The sequence below is a fragment of the Herpailurus yagouaroundi genome, unplaced genomic scaffold (assembly GCF_014898765.1).
Source record: "Herpailurus yagouaroundi ecotype Mexico unplaced genomic scaffold, PumYag 29, whole genome shotgun sequence".
Taxonomy (NCBI): domain Eukaryota; kingdom Metazoa; phylum Chordata; class Mammalia; order Carnivora; family Felidae; genus Herpailurus; species Herpailurus yagouaroundi.
In genome coordinates, this window is record NW_024412377.1 from 86,967,131 (window position 1) to 86,987,834 (window position 20,704).

The 20,704-nt window shown below is 35.9% G+C and overlaps 2 protein-coding genes across 7 annotated transcripts in view; one reads left to right on the forward strand and one right to left on the reverse strand.

Annotated features, from left to right (window-relative positions):
• Positions 1-65: 65 nt before the first annotated feature.
• On the forward strand, positions 66-13,353 carry LYSMD3 (LysM domain containing 3). Its single transcript, XM_040448802.1, has 3 exons — positions 66-370; positions 3,083-3,345; positions 10,461-13,353. Exons 2-3 carry the CDS (start codon positions 3,091-3,093, stop codon positions 11,124-11,126), a joined length of 921 nt encoding a protein of 306 aa, XP_040304736.1. The 5' UTR covers positions 66-370; positions 3,083-3,090; the 3' UTR covers positions 11,127-13,353.
• A 3,392-nt stretch (positions 13,354-16,745) lies between these two features.
• POLR3G (RNA polymerase III subunit G) overlaps positions 16,746-20,704 on the reverse strand; it is a 103,602-nt gene continuing 99,643 nt past the window's right edge. For 4 of the 6 annotated variants that reach the window (XM_040448853.1, XM_040448871.1, XM_040448835.1 and 1 more), the window contains exon 8: positions 17,189-17,275. In XM_040448853.1, coding sequence (XP_040304787.1) covers positions 17,189-17,275 — 87 coding nt within the window. Of the gene's footprint in view, positions 17,276-20,704 lie in introns of all 6 variants that reach the window. The other 2 variants (XM_040448879.1, XM_040448843.1) reach the window with 1 other exon arrangement.

Genomic DNA, 20,704 nt, shown 5'->3' on the forward strand with positions numbered 1-20,704 from the left:
ACCCCGCCCCCGCGGCCCTGGCGGCGTCTCTGCGCCTGCGCGCCGGGCGCAGGCCAGTGGTTAAGAAGCCTCCGGGTCTGGTCTCGCCTTCGCGTCCCCGCCCTCCTCCTTCCCCGCCCCTTTCCACCTCCGGCCTCCTCCTCCTCCTCCTCTTCTGCCCACCTCCGCCCACTTGACGCGATGACGCACGGCAGGTTTGCGGACGTGGCGGCGGCGCACGGCCCGGAAGGCAGAGACGTTGGTGGCGGTGGCGGCAGAGGGCAGGGGCAGCCAAAAGCGCAGGGTTGGTCATGAATTTGCCCGGGACAGGAGCCGCGGCGGCGGACCTGGCAGCGGGCTCCTCGTTGCGTCCCCGCTGCTAGCCGAACAGGTAAAGATGGCGGTCGGCGGGATTGGGCCCTGCTACACTCTCGCTGGAGATGGCGGAGAGCCCTCGGCCGCAGGTGTAGCCGGGGCCGCCGGTTGGGACTCGGATCCTGGCCTGCATGTAGGAGACCCCAAGGCAGAGGAGATCTTCGCCACCAACCCCACCGAAGCCCTTCTTTACACTCTCGGGGAAACAGGGTCAGAGGAAGGACTCCTACCTGTTTGGTTCTCAGAGCCACGCATTTAAAACCTAAACACTACATTTACCCCACGACAATATATGCTGGCAACATCTCGTCCACACCGTCCAAGTGTGACGGTGTGGCGTAAAAACCTGAGATTTAATCATCATGTAAACAGGGAAAGAAAAAATCTAGGTGTGTGGAATAGAGAGGAAGAGAAGTTTTTAAAACCTGAATTGCCCCTGGCGGATACAGTCCCTGTGTTACTACTATCCCAGTGCTGAACTACCTTGTGCCCTATGGCCCTATCTGCTTAAAGAAAGTCAAAGCAAAACACCCAACAACAGTTACTATAAAGTATGAAGGTGTTTGGGAAACAATTTACAATTACAGAGTGAGCTGGTTAAATGCTTTAATAACGTATCCATTGGTAATTACTTTTTGCCATGGTTTGTAATCTAGGTGGCATGCAAGGTTTTTTTTCCCCCTACCCTAAGAATTAAGACAGGTGAAGAAAATTGAGCCAGATGAGATGAATACTATGTACTTTCTGCTCTCTGTATAGTCGGCTTAGATAATTATCTGCTTGGGCCTGTGACTAGCTTTCCACTTCCATTGGAGTCACAACCAGTTCTTGATTATTCAAAAACAGTATCCACTTTGTGGTAGTCTGCTGCCTGCATTTCATTACACAAGAGAAGAGATAGATGAAGTTCTAGTCGTATTATTTAGTATTTAGCAATAGACTCTGGAGAAAGTTTGATGTCAGTGTGTAAAATGGCTTTGCACATTGCTCACTGAATTTCAACTGTTCTAAGCCAGTTTGGGATTCTAACAACAAATTATTAGGGAGGAAGAATCTAGGGAAGTATGGCCACATTTAAATTAGTGTATATTAAGTGGTTCTTAACTTTTAAGTCTACTTAACATGTAACTATTAGTTATCTAGGTTGGTCTAATAAAAACCCTTGAGTTCTTAAAGCATTGCATTGTTGTACAGCAGAATCAGAGAGTTGTTTTTTGTTTGTTTTTTTCTCTTTGTCACTTCATATTTGTCTGTAGTATTCACAACTGAACTAAGTCCTTTAAGATACCATTTGGGCTTGGCTTCCATGACATAATATTTTTATGGTTTCTTCTTCTGAATATTCCTTTTCCATATTCTTTGCAGGCTGATTTTTCCTTCCCTCACATACTACTACACGTAGCAAGCAGTTCTTCAAGACTCAGTCTTGGCTCCTCTTTTCTTATTCTGTACTTTTTCTAGGTAGTCTCCTTTATACCCATATGGCTTCGGTTTCTACCTATGCACATGAGTCATTCAATTATATTTCTAGCCCAGACCTTTCTGAATTTGACTATGTAGCCTGCTGAGCTACTTCACATTCTTTTGGGCTGTCTTAAAGGAATTTATAATCATAGTCTAGCCTCCCACTTTTCTTCCAGTGTTCTGTATTCTAGAGAATGGCATCACCATTTCCTCAATGATGCAAATCTGAAATCTTGGCATAATTCTTAACTTCTTTTGTCTCTTGATACCTGAGTCACAGTATTAAGTCCTAAGTATTTTATCTCTAAAATGCCTTTTACTCCTTGTCTACTTCTTTCCATCTTTCACAGCAATAACTGAAAGCAATCTACTATACTTTCTTTCTTATGTGAACATGTAATATGAAGCAAGAACTGGACCTGTGGAATTAGTTTTTTATTTTTGTTTTGTCTTTAATGAGAATAGGCCAGCTTGTTGAAGATCAGTTGAGAGTGCATATACAAGTAAACAAAAAGTACTCATTGATACACGCTTATTGATGTATGCTTTTAATTTAGGCCAGTGCTCATTCTTAAGGGTATCTTTTCTGAAGTAGAAATGAATGTAGTGGCCTAAACTATATTCAGACTTTATCGACCATAAATTGAGTTGGATGAGGACTTTGATAAATGTTGGTGAAAAACTTTCAAAAAATAAGAATCCTTGGTCTAGGGCAAAATTATGAGCTATATAGAAAGCACATGCTATATATACTAAACATAAATACTGAAGTCCACTTGATCCAAGGAGGTACATAGGTAGTACAAAAGATATATGAGCTTAAAATGCTGAACAAGCCAGAATATTTGGATTTATTAAAGTGTTTTGTTTGTACATATAAAACCTGTACTTTGATTTATCAGAATTATAAATTGCACATATATGATCAGAAGTTTCCTTAATTTTATTCACATACTCAGAATAAGGGGAACTTAATTTTTTGACCTTAAAAAAATAACTGTTTACTTCCGTGAAAATGTTTATCACCTCCACTTTTGGTGATACATAGTTTATAAGAATGGATTACCTCTTCCTCCTCTCTCATTGTTTCTGCTGCCAGATACGTTCTTTGCACTTTAACATCTCTAAAACTCAAACCTAAATTTTTAAATAACTAAAATCATTCTTAAAAATATATGTATAATGTGTCCTGAATGTAAGATTCATGTAACTCAGTCATATGGAGCAGCTACATTCCAGAGTTTTCTCTTTCTTTCCCCCTCAGATTTTGACATGGCAGGGAGACATCAGAATCGTAGTTTTCCTCTTCCAGGAGTTCATTCAAGTGGTCAAGTACATGCATTTGGAAATTGTACAGACACTGACATGTTGGAGGAGGATGCCGAAGTGTATGAGCTTCGATCCAGAGGAAAAGAGAAAATCCGAAGAAGTACATCAAGAGACAGACTTGATGACATTATAGTATTAACAAAAGATATACAGGAAGGAGATACTTTAAATGCAATAGCCCTTCAGTACTGTTGTACGGTAAGTTTGAATTTGATTTTGCATAATGCTGTCCAAAATAAATTATTTGTTCATTAGCACAAATTGAAGTAAGTTCTGTGCTTTTATCTTGTCTTTTCCTTTCTTTCCGTAGAAAACTGTATTATGTTGGTAGATGTTAACTTTTTAAATTTTTAAGTGAATACTTGGATTTCCGTTTATTTCTAAATCCATGAGTCTAGTTTCAGTATTAAAAGACACCCAAATGTGTTATCTTGTCTCCTTACTCAGGTTTTAAGAGAATATAGAAATATATAAGGAAAAATTTTTTCTGCCTCATCTTCCTGAAATAACACACTTTGGGGTGTTTCTTTCCATACCTTTTTTTGTGCTTATAAAAATAATATGTGTAATATATAAATATAAATATGTATTATCTAAAATACTTGGGATGTTGGTGATTTTTTGTTTTTCTGTTAAAAAAAACAAAAAAAAAGATAAATAAAAACAATTTTAAAAACCAAAAAACAATTTTCTTAATGTTTATGTATTTTTGAGAATGAGAGAGACAGAGTGCAAACTGGGGAGGGGCAGAGAGAGGGAGACAAAGAATCCGAAGCTGGCTCCATGTTCTCAAGCTGTCAGCACAGAGCCTGACATGAGGCTTGAACCCACGAACTGTGAGATCATGACCCAAGCTGAAGTTGCCTGCTTAACCGACTGAGCCACCCAGGTGCCCCAATTTTTGTTTTTAAAAATTGGTTTGGGACACTTGCATGGCTCAGTCAGTTGAGTATCCAGCTTCGGCTCGGGTCATGATCTCACAGTTCGTGAGTTCCAGCCCCATATTGGCTCACTGCTGTCAGGGCAGAACCCTCTTTGGATCCTCTATCGCCCTTTTTCTCTGCGCCTCCCCCGTTCATGTGCACATGCACACGTGTGCGCTCTCTCTCTCCCCCACCCTTCTCTGTCTCTCAAAAAAAATACATATATAAAAACATTAAAAAAATTGGTGTAGGGGCGCCTGGGTGGCGCAGTCGGTTAAGCGTCCGACTTCAGCCAGGTCACGATCTCGCGGTCCGTGAGTTCGAGCCCCCCGTCAGGCTCTGGGCTGATGGCTCAGAGCCTGGACCCTGTTTCCCATTCTGTGTCTCCCTCTCTCTCTGCCCCTCCCCCGTTCATGCTCTGTCTCTCTCTGTCCCAAAAATAAATAAACGTTGAAAAAAAAAATTAAAAAAAAAAATTGGTGTATACTGTGACTATTACTCTGCAAGTTGCTTTTGTCTTTTTTATTTCTTCCTTTTTTTTTTTTTTTTTTTTGTAATGTTTATTCATTTACTTTGAGAGAGAGAACATGAGCAGGAGAGGGACAGAGAGAGATTGAGAGGGAATCCCAATCAGAAAGCTGAAAGCTTTCTGTGTGGAGCCCGACAAGGGGTTCAATCTCATGAAGCATGAGATCATGACCTGAGCCAAAATCAAGGTCAGACACTTAACTTACTGAGCCACCCAGGCACCCCTCATTTCTTAATATATCATAGACATGCCTCACTGTCTTACACATCTAACTCATTTTATATAGTTACGTAGTATTGCATAGTATGGATATTCCATGATATTAAACTATTCTATCATGTACTCAAGATTTTCTTCATGTTTTGAATTGTGTGGTGAATATCATCAGCACTGTATCTTTAAATGGTGGTACACAGGGCACCTGGGTGGCTAAGTCGGTTAAGTGTCCAGCTTCTGCTCAGGTCATGATCTCAAGGTTTGTGGGGTCGGGCTCTGTGCTTACAGCACAGAGCCTGGAGCCTGCTTCAGATTCTGTGTCCCTTTTTCTCTGTGTTACTTGTGCTCTATGTCAAAAATAAACATTAAAGAAAAATTTTTTTAATTAAAAATAAATGGTGCTACCTTTATTTCTGTGGAGTAGGTTCCCCAAAGTAGGATTGATAAAAAGGGAGGTATATTTTTATTTTAATAATACTAAACTCTTTATATCCATTTTATATATGTGTCATTATGTCCATCTTGCATCCTTAGTGCGGAATCTGTTTTCATGTAAACACGTTGATACGGAAACTGTTTTTTGAACTTTATGTTGTCATACTCCTAGTAGAATTTTGAAATGTATTTACTGTGTACCTCCTTGCACATTTTAAAGTGAGTTTAAATACTTCCTAATGACTTAAAGGATATAATTTCAAAAATGTTGTCACTATTGATATTTAAAAATAAGACTGTTAGAATACTCTTTATATGCTCTCTCTCTCGCTCTCTCTCTCCCTCTCCTTTTAAATGTTTATTTTTGAGATAGAGTATGAGCTGGGGAGGGGCAGAGAGAGAGCGGGACAGAGTATCCCTAGCAGGCTCTGTCCTGACAGCAGTGAGCCCAATGTGGGGCTCGAACTCACAAACTGTGAGATCATGACCTGAGCTCAAGTTGGACCCTCAACTGACTGAGCCACCCAGGTGCCCCAGTGTAGAAGCATGAAACTTTTACTAGCATAAAAGTTTTATCATTCCTTTTTCTCCTTGATTAAAATTTTCATCCTCCCTCCACAGTCTTCCATAATGTATATTTTTGTACTTGAGAGCCTTTTATTGGTTACCTGTCATAGTTCTCTATAATAATATCATACATATATATAAACTTGTTGATACAAATACATACAAATTTATTTTACTTATTTTTAAATGTTTATTTTGAGAGGGAGTGAGAGCGTGAGTGGGGAGGGGCAGAGAGAAAGGGAGAGAAAAATCTCAAGCTGACAGGTTGGAGCCCATCATGGGGCTTGATCTCACGAATCATGAGATCATGACCTGAGCTGAAATCAGGAGTCAGATTTTTAACCGACGGAGCCATACAGGCACCCCCAAATATATACAAATATGAACTGAATTTTTAAAAATTTCCTGTGACCCTAAGGTTCTATGTATTTTTTTTTAAATAATTACTGCAATTCATAGTTGTTCAAAACAGACACATTAAGAATTTTTATTGAAAAACTTAATAAAGTATTTTAGTGAAACACATTTCTTGATGAGATAAGAGCTGGATTTTGGGCGGGGGGTTTGCAACTTGTTCATGGAGGCAGTACCATTTATTATTATATCATAGTGTATCTGGTTTAATTTTTAACATAAACATGTGAATTCATGTTTTGTAGAGAAATAATTTACAAAACGTGCTTTAGAAGGTTGATGATGGATAGTAACTAAGATTACTTAAGGGATACAGGAGTGCTGATGCATAGGGGCACTTGTACCCCAATATTTATAGCAGCACTTTCAACAATAGCCAAATATCTCCTATGGAAAGAGCCTAAACGTCCGTCAATTGATGAATGGATAAAGAAGTTGTGGTTTATATATACGATGGAATACTACTTGGCAATGAGAAAGAATGAAATATGGCCTTTTGTAGCAAAGTGGATGGAACTTTTGTAGCAAAGTGGATGAGAGTGTTATGCTAAGTGAAATAAGTCATACAGAGAACAGATACCATATGGTTTCACTCTTAGGTGGATCCTGAGGAACTTAACAGAAGACCATGGGGGAGGGGAAGGGGAAAAAAAAGTTACAGAGAGGGAAGGAGGCAACCCATAAGAGACTCTTAAAAACTGAGAATAAACTGAGGGTTGATGGGGGGTCGGAGGGAGGGGAAAGTGGGTGATGGGCATTGAGGAGGGCACCTGTTGGGATGAGCACTGGGTGTTGTGTTGAAACCAATTTGAAATAAATTTCATATTAAAAAAATAAATAAATAAAATTAGGGGCCAGGCTGAAATTACCAAGGTGGAGATTCAAGAGAAAAGTGTGGTCCACTAGCTTTATTAGAGAAAGACATGGATTTTTTTTAAACGAACCTAATAAATTGAAGAGAAGTTTGAAATGCCATCTATATGAATGATTAAAAATAGATTATATTTCCATTGAGGTGAAAAGGAAAAAAATATGACTAGAGTGTATGAGGAGAAAGGTATAGGACAGTGATATGGAGAAGATTTTAAGGAGAAAATAAGGTGAACAACAGAGGAAGTTTAATAGATGTTTCAAAAATGAGGGGCGTAGACTGATTGGGATGAAGCACTTTGAGAGAACTGAGGAAAAGTTTGATCTATATAGTAAGAACACTGCTATAAGGTTTAACAAGAGTACTACAAAATGGTAGGGAAACCTGCTGGTGAGTTGGAGGGGACCCAGTAAGGAGGTTGTTGGAATAATTCAAGTGAAGATGATCAGGGCTTGGACTAAAATATGTGTATTAATGATAGAGAAGAAGTTTACAGAGATTATTTGGGGGTATTCAGCTGATTCCTTATTTAAAATGAAGAATGATGAAAGGGCAGTTAGCTTAACATTAGAGGAAAGAAGGTCTTGTCTACAATAAGGAAGATTGATACAACAGTGTTAGGGAGTTAAGCAATGCTCCCTTTTACCAGGAGCTGAACCAGCAAAAAAAGGAAGAACCTTACAAAAGGATTTATCACTTTAAAAATAGGGTACTTATGGGGTGCTTGGGTGGCTTGGTTAAGAGTCTGACTTCAGCTCAGGTTATGATCTCGCAGTCGGTGAGTTTGAGCCCCATGTTGGGCTCTGTGCTCACAGCTCAGAGACTGGAGCCTGCTTCGGATTCTGTATCTCCCTCTCTCTGACCCTTCCCCACTTGCACTTTGTCTTTCTCAAAAATGAATAAAGAGGGGCGCCTGGGTGGCTCAGTCGGTTAAGCGGCCGACTTCGGCTCAGGTCATGATCTCGCGGTCCGTGAGTTCGAGCCCCGCGTCAGGCTCTGTGCTGACAGCTCAGAGCCTGGAGCCTGTTTCAGATTCTGTGTCTCCCTCTCTCTGACCCTCCCCCATTACTACTCTGTCTCTCTGTGTCTCAAAAGTAAAATAAAGTTAAAAAAAAAATTAAAAAAAAAATAAATGAATAAACATTAAAAAAAATTTTTTTAAATTCACTTCACATAGTTTATAAAAAAGTAAATAAAAATAGGGTACTTAGTGCTGTATTCCTCTTGTAAGTACTCAATTTTAGAAATTATTAAAAATATGCCAGTCATAAAACTGACAAGAGCATAAAAATTGTAAGGTTGGAATCCTAAATGTAACCAAAGAAGTTAGTATAATGGAGAATATAGGGATAATTAGAGTGAGAACCTAGGTAGACACTAAGACTTGGAAGCCTGGTTTAGAAAGAGTATGGAGTAGTTACTAGTCAGAATAGACAATACCAAACAAACATTTAAAGAGAATGGGGTCAGATTTTGGAGTTTGTCAATGAGTCTTCATTTGCCTTAAACAGTCTTGAGGTCGTAAACTTTCAAAGCATCCTTTATTGTCTCATCTAATTACTCCTCAGTCTTCCTCTCCATCCTCTTCCCACATATACACTTCCAGGGAGTTGATTTTTCCAACAGGAACTCTCATTCTTCAGTGAACTTGATCAGAAATCTGCAGTTGATCAGTCACCACCCCCTCCTAAAAACCGTCTTTGTTTGACCTCCTTGATTCTTCAGCTTTCTGATTTTCCTACTAGTAATATTTAATAACAGCTAACATTTGCATAATGTACTATATATTGCTATTTGAATGTTCATATGTTTTAATTTATTAATCTTTGCAAAACCCTATGTGGCAGGTACTGTTATTACTGTCATTTTACATATGTGGAAATTTCATTGCAGAGAGGTTAAACAACTTGCCCCAAATCATAGAGCTAGAAAGTATCATAGGCATCCGTCAAACCCAGATAGTCAAACCCACCATTGTATATTGCTTTCTTGGCCACTCTTTGCTTTTAAAAATTTTATTTTTAACTAATCTTTGTACCCAATGTGGGGCTCGAACTCACAACCCCAGGATCAAGAGTCACACACTCTTTTGACTGAGCCAGCCAGCCACCCCTTGGCCATTCTTTCTTAATCTCCTTTGTTGATTTCTCTTATTCAACCTAACCCTCAAATGTTGGCATTCCTCAGTCATCTTTCATTTATCACCTTTTTCTCCTAGTCTTTTTTAGTGAATCTGTGTACACTTGTGACATCATTTACCATTTTTTGCTGATAATCCACAAGTCAATATTTCTAGATGAGATCATTCTTTCAAATTTCAGACATATAAACTCCCTGTTGGATAACTTCCACCTAGATATTTCAGTCACCTCAAAGTCAACACGTATATAATCTGTGTTTATTTTCTTTTCTCCCTCCAAAGTGTTCTATATCTCAGTAAATGACATTATTATCCATTGAGTTGACCAAGCCAGAAAAGCTTTATCCTAGACACACTTTACCTCTCTGACATCAATCGAGTGATAAATGACTAGGGCTTAGGTTAAAGCATTGATGGAAATCATGAATGGGACTAATCAAAGATTATGGGAGGCCTAGCATAATAACGGGTAATCTGAGGAATACTCCCATGCTCTCCCTCCTCACAATGGCAGGTAGATAGGATATACAGACAGGTTGAGGACTGTATAATACATAGGGAAAGATTATAAAAAATGACTCATCTTGGGGGTGGTTGAATACTGCATGACCACAGAAGTTAGGGAAAATGTCATTAGAAGACAAATAAGGGAAATATGTTATCTAAGGTGCATGTTTTTTGATACATTTTAACATCTTTTAAAGTGGAATGGTGGCACCCTCAATATTTTTTTTCCTTATGATAAATAATGGCACATCTTAGAGTTGATGGCATCTTAGTTTTGATAAAATATGGTAGTTTTAGTTGGATAAGTTGATATTTGCCTATATTCTAATTGCAAGAATGAAAGAACATAAATAACTGTAATTCTTCCTTCTCATTGTTTACAAACAGCAGAAGTGTGATATTTGTGCATGATGTACAAAGAGAAATATCAAAGGATTCCAGGATCTACTTAAATACCTAACATTTGTGTTAATACATGAGTGACAGTAAAAAGTAATTAGTGATTTCCTAAGACTGGTAGATCAAGAGTGGTATAGAACTGTTATCCACAAATAAAATCTCTCTGGGTGTGATAACTTAATACTACTAATAATTAAACTCTACCTTTTTTTTTTCCTTCCAAAAGTAATGGGATGAATGAATACTGTTACCTCTGTTTTGATTGGAAATTCAGTTGAATGTTGCCTTTTTTTTTTTTTTTTTTTTTTACAGGTAGCAGATATCAAGAGGGTTAATAATCTCATCAGCGATCAAGACTTTTTTGCCCTTAGGTCTATCAAAATTCCAGTTAAAAAGTTTAGTTCATTGACTGAAACACTTTATCCTCCAAAAGGAAGACAGGCTTCACGTCCGTCATCTGTCCAGTATGTTCCAGAACAACAGGAAATTTTGCCACCTAATGATTCTCTTTCTTCCAGTGAGTCAGCTGGTAGCTTTTTAAAAGAAGTAGACCGAGATATAGAACAAATAGTAAAATGTACAGACACCAAAAGAGAGAACCTTAATGAGGTGGTATCTGCTTTAACAGCACAACAAATACGTTTTGAACCTGATAACAAAAACATTCAACGTAAGGATCCTTATTATGGAGCAGACTGGGGGATAGGGTGGTGGACAGCCGTAGTGATAATGTTGATAGTAGGTATAATAACGCCAGTATTTTATTTGCTGTATTATGAAATTTTAGCTAAAGTGGATGTTAGTCATCATTCAACAGTGGATTCCTCCTCACATTTGCATTCAGGAGTCACACCCCCATCACAACAGAGAGAAATGGAAAATGGAATTGGTCCAACTAAGGGAATACCCTTTGGCCAACATGATCATAAACTATATAGTCAAGATTCTCAGTCACCTGCTGCTCAACACAAAACATAGCAGTGAGCTCATACTTACAGTGTTAATGATCACGTGAATCCGGAGTGTGATGAATCAATTCTATTCAATAACCACTTTAAAGGCAGAAGTTAAGGAGATTGAAGATGCTTTTGTTTTTCACCCTTTTTTGGAGCCATTTACAAATAGATTGAGTGTGAAATTCCTACAGTTGGTCATTGATATTGAGAGTTGTAAATCCATATACCTTGTATCAATGCTTAAAGCAGAAATGAATTTAAATATGGGTCTAGGAAGTTCTTAACTTGGAAAATGTATCATTTTTTACATTCAAGACTGGTTATGTTTAAGTTTTATTTTTCAAGTAATTATTTTTTGGCTTAAGGTTGTTAATATTAAATATATTAGGCAAAATAACTTTTATAAGCCCCTAAAATAATGTGTATGGTTGGGAAGTTGCCATTTGGTCCCTGGAACACTGGATTAGGTCAAGACCTAAAAGTGATCTTTGTCTCTTAAAGCTTGGTGCCTCTGCTTCTGTTTTTTAAGTGACTATATTTGCCTCTGTTATTTGAAAGCACTTTTGTAATTCTTTAATGAAAAGTGTTATACAGATTAGCATTATTTAGGAATTAAATCCTCACATACTGTGATAAGTTGTTGCTGTGTTACTTGTAGTAACATGCCTTAATTACATTTAATGCCTTATAATACTACTTATGTAAGCTAATTTAATTTTTAGAATTAAAATTAAGTATTATTTCTGATGGTCCAATAGGATTCATAACATAGGCTGTATAAATTCATCTCCACCTTCACTATCAAGCACAACTTCATGGGGTTAAAACAAATTTTCATTGTCTGCCTCTGAGATCTGTTGTAGAAATTGGTTCATGAATCAAAAGCAAAGATGAGAGAGACCTTTTGCATGAAAGTAACAGACAAATTATTGATTGACCCATTAACCTGTATTTTTCAAAGAGAAAATGTTCAACTTAAACCTTTTTTTCCTCTGAACTATAGCATCAAATTGGGCAGCAGAGGCTAAAGGTGTGTCGATCAGTTGAAAGGGCTTGATAGTGCTACTTCTTAAGATTTGCTGTGGATCAGATACAGTCTGGCTAAGTAAACATCATTTGTATACTAATTTCCATCATTTAATTTCTTAAAGTGTGTGTTTTAAAAATGTAACCAAAATGATTAATTAGAAGTAAGATTTGGTGGAGTCTGGATTGCCTGTTTTGTGTATAATAAAGTATGTACCTTTAGGTATATAATACCACTTCATTTTCTGGGCATTATTTACTAATTTTTAATGTTTCAGCTTTAGACCAGTGATTTTATATTTCAAACTCCAATATTGGTAACAAGTGGGGTGAAAAAGTACATATGGTACATGAGGTTCTATGTACTTTCAGGAGCAAAGTATCATAAAAAGACAGGACAAAGAAGTCAAACATTAAAGCTCTTGCATATATTAAAGGACCTTAGACAGTTAACGAAAAATGTTAATATTGGAAGTTGTAGCAAAATCATTTTTTGAGTAAGTTTTTAGTTTGAAATTTTAAAATTATTTTAATGTGCCTTAGCATCTTGAAAATATGTATGATCTTTTGACTTTATGCTGTGTTAACTTGGTTGGTTTACATTGTATTTATTACGCCTGCTGAAAAATCAAGTTTTAGGAAAGAAAAATGGATTATTTTAGAGTGGAATGAAGAACTTTGTTTACATCGAATTGATGAAATTAGTCAAGTGATTCCTTTTTGCTAGTGGTACTTTGAAATCGTGGTAGGTCTGATTTCAAAATAAGTTACGTAAGGTAGTAAAGTGTACTGTGTACTTGATTAAAAACCATTTCAGTCTTGTAGAATGGCCTCTTGAAGGAAATAGAACATATCCTTATGACACAATCAGGCAGTTTCCTTTTTCTATATATTTGAATTATATCTAATTCTATATATATCTTATATATAGACTTTTAGATTCTAATCTTTAAGGGTCATTTTAAATGAAAATTTCCTAAGCATTTAACAGGTCTAGAATAATTTTAGCTTTTAAAAAGTACTAGTATACATCAAAATTTGTGGCAAACACAGATTAGTTTATAAAACTTAATAAGAGTTATTGTTTGATATTGTGGATTTTGTGTTGAAACTCTTCTTTGAATTTACTTGGATGCTTTACATTAGAAGGTATATATGTAATATATATATATGCTAGCAACCACAAATGAGTTTGGTTCACTTAAAAAAAATGGAGTTGTAAGTGAAGAAAAATCTGCTATTTTTAGAGCAGATTATTATTTTTTTTTAAGTCTGGGTACAAATAGGGTTGTTTTGAACTATTGGATGCCATTTAAAGTTTTTGCCGTCCTACTCCTAGAAAATTATGGGATTCATGTCTTCAAAAGATAGATTAAAATGGATTATACGGTCGGCTGGCCACATTAGAATTATAAGACTGTAATGCTAAATGAACTTTTCCAAAGGACTTACCGTTTAAAGCTTTTTTTTTTTCTGGACTCTACTTGCTTGTTCAGTGGCTTGAAGAATTCTTTAAATGAACCACTACTTAATTATTTCTTAATTTTTAAGGTATCTTAAGGTATCTTTAAGGTTCTTTTTAAGGTATCTATTTCTAAAATTACCTACTTGGGAATATGAAGGATGTTTCAGAAATGCTATGAAGAAAGGATCCAGTCAAAGAATTACAGGGTAAAGGTGGAGTTTTTAGAAGTCTATTTAAATGGTGCATTATGATGGGTATCATTCTTATTTTGAATTACAACACCGTTACTCAGGAAATCAGTATTTTTCTTCCAAGTATATGCATATTGCACTGTTAGATCATAGAAATATCTGAATGCTTTATTTAATTCTTTTTATGTATGCAAATACTATAAATCTTTTGTATAATGTATTGGATACAAATGCAAAATGGAATTGTAGAACATTGTTAGCATGTACATCTGTAAAACTGGTTTTTAAAATTTTCTGCCCCGTATTTTTTGTATTTTAAGATATGCAAAATGTAATAAAGTTTCTATTTTATTATTCAATGTAAAATGGAAGCTGGTGAATTTAATTGAATAAAAGCAAACGTTTTCTCCTCTTCTTTCAAACTATTTAAAATAGAGATACTATGTAAGGTGGATAGAATTGCCAGAGGTTTAGTAATTCTTATTTCCTCCTTGTTAGAATGAAATAAAATCCACTGGATTATTTATAAGACATAAATGAAAACAAATTTCAGATGAGTGTTCTTTGGATGCTCTTCGATATCAGAGAAGATGACCTTAAAAGGCATGATCCATGACTTCTTAGCAAGTTGTGGGTCAGACATTTAACAAATTATGTGTAAATTTTATCATAAAACCACCTTTCCATTTCAAGGGTATTTTATTTTTAAAAGTTACCAGTAGCAAAAAGAATTGAAAAAGTTGGTTTGAAGCTTTTATTTATTTAGTGGAAGAATTTGTGGTGTAATCCTTACTTTTCCTTAAAATTGTACTTAAAGTTACTTTTTAATAAAAAGTTCTTACTAACTCTAGAGCCTTTAACCATATTAAGGCAAAGCCATTGACACTGTACGTTATGGTGGGGATGGAAAGTTTAACAAGATCCTCCAGATTTCTTAGCATTCTGTTGTATCCAGTGTAGGTCTGTGATACTAGTGATCACACTAATATTACACTGCCAAATCTTAATTTATCATGACTTTAATCACCTTGAGTTTTCTTTTTTGTTGGTGTTTATTCAAGAATATTTGATAGTGTCATTCTTGCTCAATAAATATTTTACTAGGTAAAATCTGTATTTTCTCTATCAAATATATTTAAGTAGGCTCAAAATAAAACGTTCATATAAAACAAAAGGACACAATTTTGTTTTGTAAGAATTTAATGTGTAAACAAAAAATAAGCATTGTAGCAAAAAGGTATGCCTGTTAATATAGCAAATTTAAAGACACTTCAAGTACTTTTTTATATATAGGAGGCTATCTTTGCATTAAAGTTTACCTTCTTATGGAATACCTAACTTCACAGTCCCTGAGAATTTAAGCCAGAAAAACAAGACTCATGCTGGTAAAGCAGCCTGCAAATACTACCTATCTGTTCTCACGGTTGGTCAACCTTAAACTTCTACAAAGATCTTCCAAGGGGGGAAGACAATGCACTTAAGGCAGATGGCTGGAGCCTCCTGGAGCTAATCCTTACCTAAAAGGGCTGTCTTACCATCTGCTGGACTAAAATTGTGGAGGCAAATTGAAAGCTAGGAAAAATACTTCAGTGCATTTGCTCAATTCACAAAGTTATCTGCAGATTTATAATAAAGCAGTAAATAGAACCATTGAGATCAGATTTCTATAAATTAAGTGGTATTTGGCTAAGGTACTAAGGAAGTGAGAGAATGAAACAATATTTTTTAAATTTTTATTTTTTGAGAGAGCGCATGTGTGCAAGCACACACAAGTGGGTCAGGAGCAAAGGGAGAGGGAGGGAGAGAATCCCACACTCAGTGCAGAGCCCAGCGTGGGGCTCCATCTCACGACTGTAAGATCATGACGAGCTGAAATCAAGAGTCAATGCTTAAATGAATAAGCCACCCAGGTGCCCCTAAAACATCAATGTTTTAATTAATAATCCTAAGTGACTATTTGCCCATTACAACTGGAAACTTTATGACCTTCTAAGTCCAGTAGATTGTTGTTTTAATGTGGACTTTTTTATTCCTGTTTTCCATTTAGAATGTTTACAATTTCCCAGAAGCTTATTTCAATAATTCACATATGATCAACACAGCACTGAACTATGGTCTTCACACGCATCTTGAATTAACTGAGGAGGTATTAAAATTGAAAGTGATCTTTTTCCTGAGAAAGTCTCATTACAAAATGGCACAATATACATTTTCTCCAATCTTCCCCTCCAGAATACACGATGGGAAAATCAGATTATATTTTTTGAGGAAAATATGTTTGATTTTTAAAACTTTTAAATCACTTACCAAGCTACAATTTTTTAGAGGGTGATGGCCAAATTAAGTGATCATTTCTATAAGGTATGAATGAATACATACAGCAAATTTTGGTTGGTGTTTAAGCAATTTTTGTAGGAAATAGTTTACAGGTGGAGAAACTAAGGCACAGAAAACCAAGCTCATTTTCAGGACTGAGTCTAATGGTAAAGGCAGAAATAGAATTTGGCTGTGATTCTCAAGGTTACAGGGTAATAGGTAATACCTTCCCTAAAGAGAAAATTTATTCCTTTTGGTAGGTAACAATCATCTAAAAATACATAATATGAATTCCCTTGAAAATCTTTGGCATTTGTGTGTCTTTGGAGGCTGAGGGTTTTTAGGTATTTTCCCTGCCAAAATAGAAAAAAAGCAGGGGAGCTAGTTTTTAATAAACAAAAAAGATTGATCTTGATTTTAAAATGACCTGAGTTTTATTCTGCACTGTGATATAAATCACTTGGGTAACTAGGAGTCCTATGAAATTTAACAGCAGCCACTACACCTCAAAAATCTGGCATTTTCCCCAGCGTGTATGTTTTTGATCACAAAACTTCCAATCTCATAAATTACACCGTTGTGAACTCAGGTAGGTTTATGTAGTCGTAGCACAGAACATACCATGTAAAAGTAAAAGATAAAATTATTTTCAAGTTTCTTTGTTTTTAAAGTGCTCCTTGTGCAGTATTAATCAATGTTCAGATTACAGAAATCCACTATGATGACCAGTACTAGTTTTACAACAGATCAAGTTAAACAAGAATAATTTGTTCAAGTATGAATACATAGATTAAAAGATGCAAAAACTCTAGGCACATTCAAATCTGAATAATACAAAAAAAAAATCCACTTGAACACATAAGAGGCATGACAGGGTGTTGAGAAGGAATGTCAGAGCATCAGAGACTAACTGGTAAGGTACCTAGTATGTAAACTCAATGTGGTTCTGAGTATTTTGACAGCAAATATTTGTCTAACAAAACGGGAACAAAAATACAATACTCATTCCTTATCAGAAATAGAAAACAAGTCTGTCCAAATATTTAGAAGCTATATCATAAAGATATTTTTGGAGACATTCCATAGCTAATAGGTTGCTTCATCCATGTTGTCATCACTGTCTGCACCAAAATCATCTCCATCTTCAAAGTATGAATTAATGTAGTCATTTTCCTAAGTGAAGTGAGAAATTTCTCAGTTAACATTAAAATGAATTAGTAACATTATTAAAAAACATAATTTAGGCTGTCCCTTTAATCTTAATTTATGAATATCAAATATGGGTAATAAGAAAATATATCCCGCTTTAAGAAAGTCTCTGCTATTTCATCTCCTTAAATATTTTTCACTCCCATCTACCTGTGCTGCTTTCCACAAGACCATCACCTCCTACTATTCTCAGGCACCAACTAGTTAAGAGAAAATGAAGGAATGTCCGTTACTCCTTAGTAGAATGATACATCGAATTCATTATACCTCAGTAAGATGATACAGGGTTTAGTTAGCCAAACCACCAATTAGTTACTCCAAACAAATGTACAATCAAGAAACAAAGCCAATTTACATTAACATTCAAGTACACCAGAACTGAGGTTTTCAGTCCTGATGTGTAATTGAGCAGAAGTAGAGGGATTTTTGCTTTCTATCAAAATACAAGCCTCAAGATACCAAAAAAAAAAAAAAACCTAGAAAATGCCATATTCCATCTGGGAGCCCTCAGTTTCCTTGAGGTTAAGAGGGATTAAACTCCTGGGAACATTTCAATTATTAAGACAGGGTAAGACTATTATCTATGTAAATGATTCCTGATATTTCTGTGCTTTCTATCAAAAATTTAAAAATCCATTTTGGATATGGATTAAAAGAAATTTAAGAGCATTATTAACCAATTCCAGTGTATGGGATGTATCTGGATTTTGATTGGAACAAACAAAAAAAATTTGGCGGACAATTGAAAATATTTGAACATTGGCTTAATATTTGATGATATTAAGGATATTAGGTGTACTAATGATGTTGTGATGTTGTTAAAGAGTCCTTATTTTTTAGTCCATACTGAAATATTTATGGATGAAATGATACAATGCCTGGGATTTGCTTTATAATAATCCAAGGTGGATGGGGAATGGAAGTGGGGCGGGATAGGAGTGGACTGGGTGAATGAATGGGTGGTTGAAAGACTGGCTATAAACTGATGATTGTTAAAGCTGGGTGATAAGTCCATAGATGTTTATTTTACTAGTTACTAGATTTTTGGACATCATTGAAATCTGCCATAAAAATATTAATCTGCATTTCTACTCTCTATAACAGGAGTTACGATACAGTAACAAAATAAAGACTATTCTCTAAAGAAAGGCATCTGGATTTCAGCTTTATAAGTATCTATGTGGTGGGATTTTTTACTATGTAACTTTATATAAATAATGCAAGACAACTTGCATTATTCAGATATAGATTTCATTACTTTGTCTTCCCTCAACACTGTAAGTTTCTATATCCAGTAAGTTTCCGTATCATCTCCAGTAAGATGGCCTGGTTTCTCTGTTGCCAAGAAATCTAATGATGTCTGGAAATATGGCTGAAGCCTGGGGCTAGTGTACAGGGGAGGTGTGGCACGGTTGAGAGTTCAAATGAACCTCACTGTAAATGAAATTGGAAGGGATACTCCACTATTCCAAATCAAGCACATGCAATTTATGCTTTAGACATGAGCACCTCCAAGTACATTCAGTGATTCACAATAGGTAATTTCATGATGTTAATAATATTGATACAGGTACAAAGTGAGAACTTGTTGAAACTGATGGCTTAAATGGTTCTTGGCTTTCATTTGAACGCTTGATTTTTTTCTTTAATAACAATATTCACAAGACCGAGGAAAGAAAAAGTCTGTATTTCTTGAATTTTACATAGAGGTGTTATATAGATAGTTATATATATATATATATACATATATATACATATACATATATACATATATACACACATATGTATATATACATATACATACATACATACATACATATATATACATGTATATACATATATACATGTATATACTTATATATACATACATATATATACATATATATAGTATACATATATATATAGTTATAAATAAATATATATAGTTGCTCCATTTACTCTTCAGAAACAATGCTTATCAAATCCTCAATTCATCAAGTAAGTTAATTAGCATGATTTTTTCATTAATTGACTGCTAAAAAGAGTAAAGAATAAATATAGAAAAGTCTTTAATCTCCCCTCTTCATCCTTCACGCAGCCTCATACTCAAAACAGGTATCATTTCTCTATTAAAGTGGAAATATATTTATATAAACTGTTTAGTGCTTTGCTAAGGCCTAACACAGAATTCTGAAACTACTAGAATCCTGATGTCTGTTATTCTTGTTAGGAAAGATCTTACTCTCAACAGAGCTCACCTCAAGCAGACTTTATAAGCAGAGCATTCCAAAAGCCAGCCTTGTCTAGAAAACAAGCCACTAGCCACTAAAAGCTAATAGCACGCCATGACCCCCAAGACCAGTTATGACACTCAAAAATGTCTCCAAATATTACCAGATATACCTCAGAGGGCAAAATTACCACTGGTAGAGAACCACTGGTTCATAGCAACAAACTTTCAAACATGGTCTAACCATGGCTCCTTCCAATCCAAGCAACTGGGCTTTCTAAAATACAAATATGATAAAACTACCCTACGGCTTAAAACCCTTCAATGGCTCCCCACAGCACTCCGGGTAGGGTAATATTGTTCAGCCTGGTACTTAAGATCCCCCCCTTTTTTTTTGTCTCTGGCTTCATGTCTCCACACACCCCCACTTACATCCTCCAGCCTAGCCATAGTGACTCACCTGGTCAATTACACTAGTATGCTATACCCTCCTCGCCTGTAAGCCTTCTCCACACTCTTTCCTCTATCTGTAATTATCCTCCACTCCATTTTTCATCTTGATGAGATTTAGTCTTCAGATTGTCTTTTTTGAGATACCTTCTTTCATATCATTAAAATGGAGTTTGGTGCCCTTCTTACGTACCCCTGTAACATCCTGAACTAGGTATTACACCATAGCATTATTCATTATATTATAATTGTCTCTTCTCTTGTGTGTCTCCCCACTAAACCAATATCCTTGATGGGAGAACTGTATCTGATCCTGATATTCCCCGTGTCTAGTACAATTCTAAGAACCACTTAGTATAAAAACACACTGAATGAAAGAAAATGAGTAATAGGTATATATAGGGCAACTAAAACTTTGCATAAGGATGCATACAGGGAGACTGTAGAGAGAAAAGGAATTCCAAAGGAAGAACTCTGAAGAATACTAACATTTAAAGATGAGAAAGAAAAGAATTCAAAAGAGACCACGAAAAGGTACCAGACTAGGAAAACAGAAGTGTTGTGTCACAAAAACCCAGAAAAGCAACAATGTTTGCCTATGTCTTAGCATCCAGCACAACGCCTGGCATATAGCTGATGCCATAATTACCTTTATTTGTTGAATTTAAATAAAGGAAATAATATTTTAATCATGATGTTGTGAGAGTGTTAAATGTTGCAGAAAAGTCCAGTGA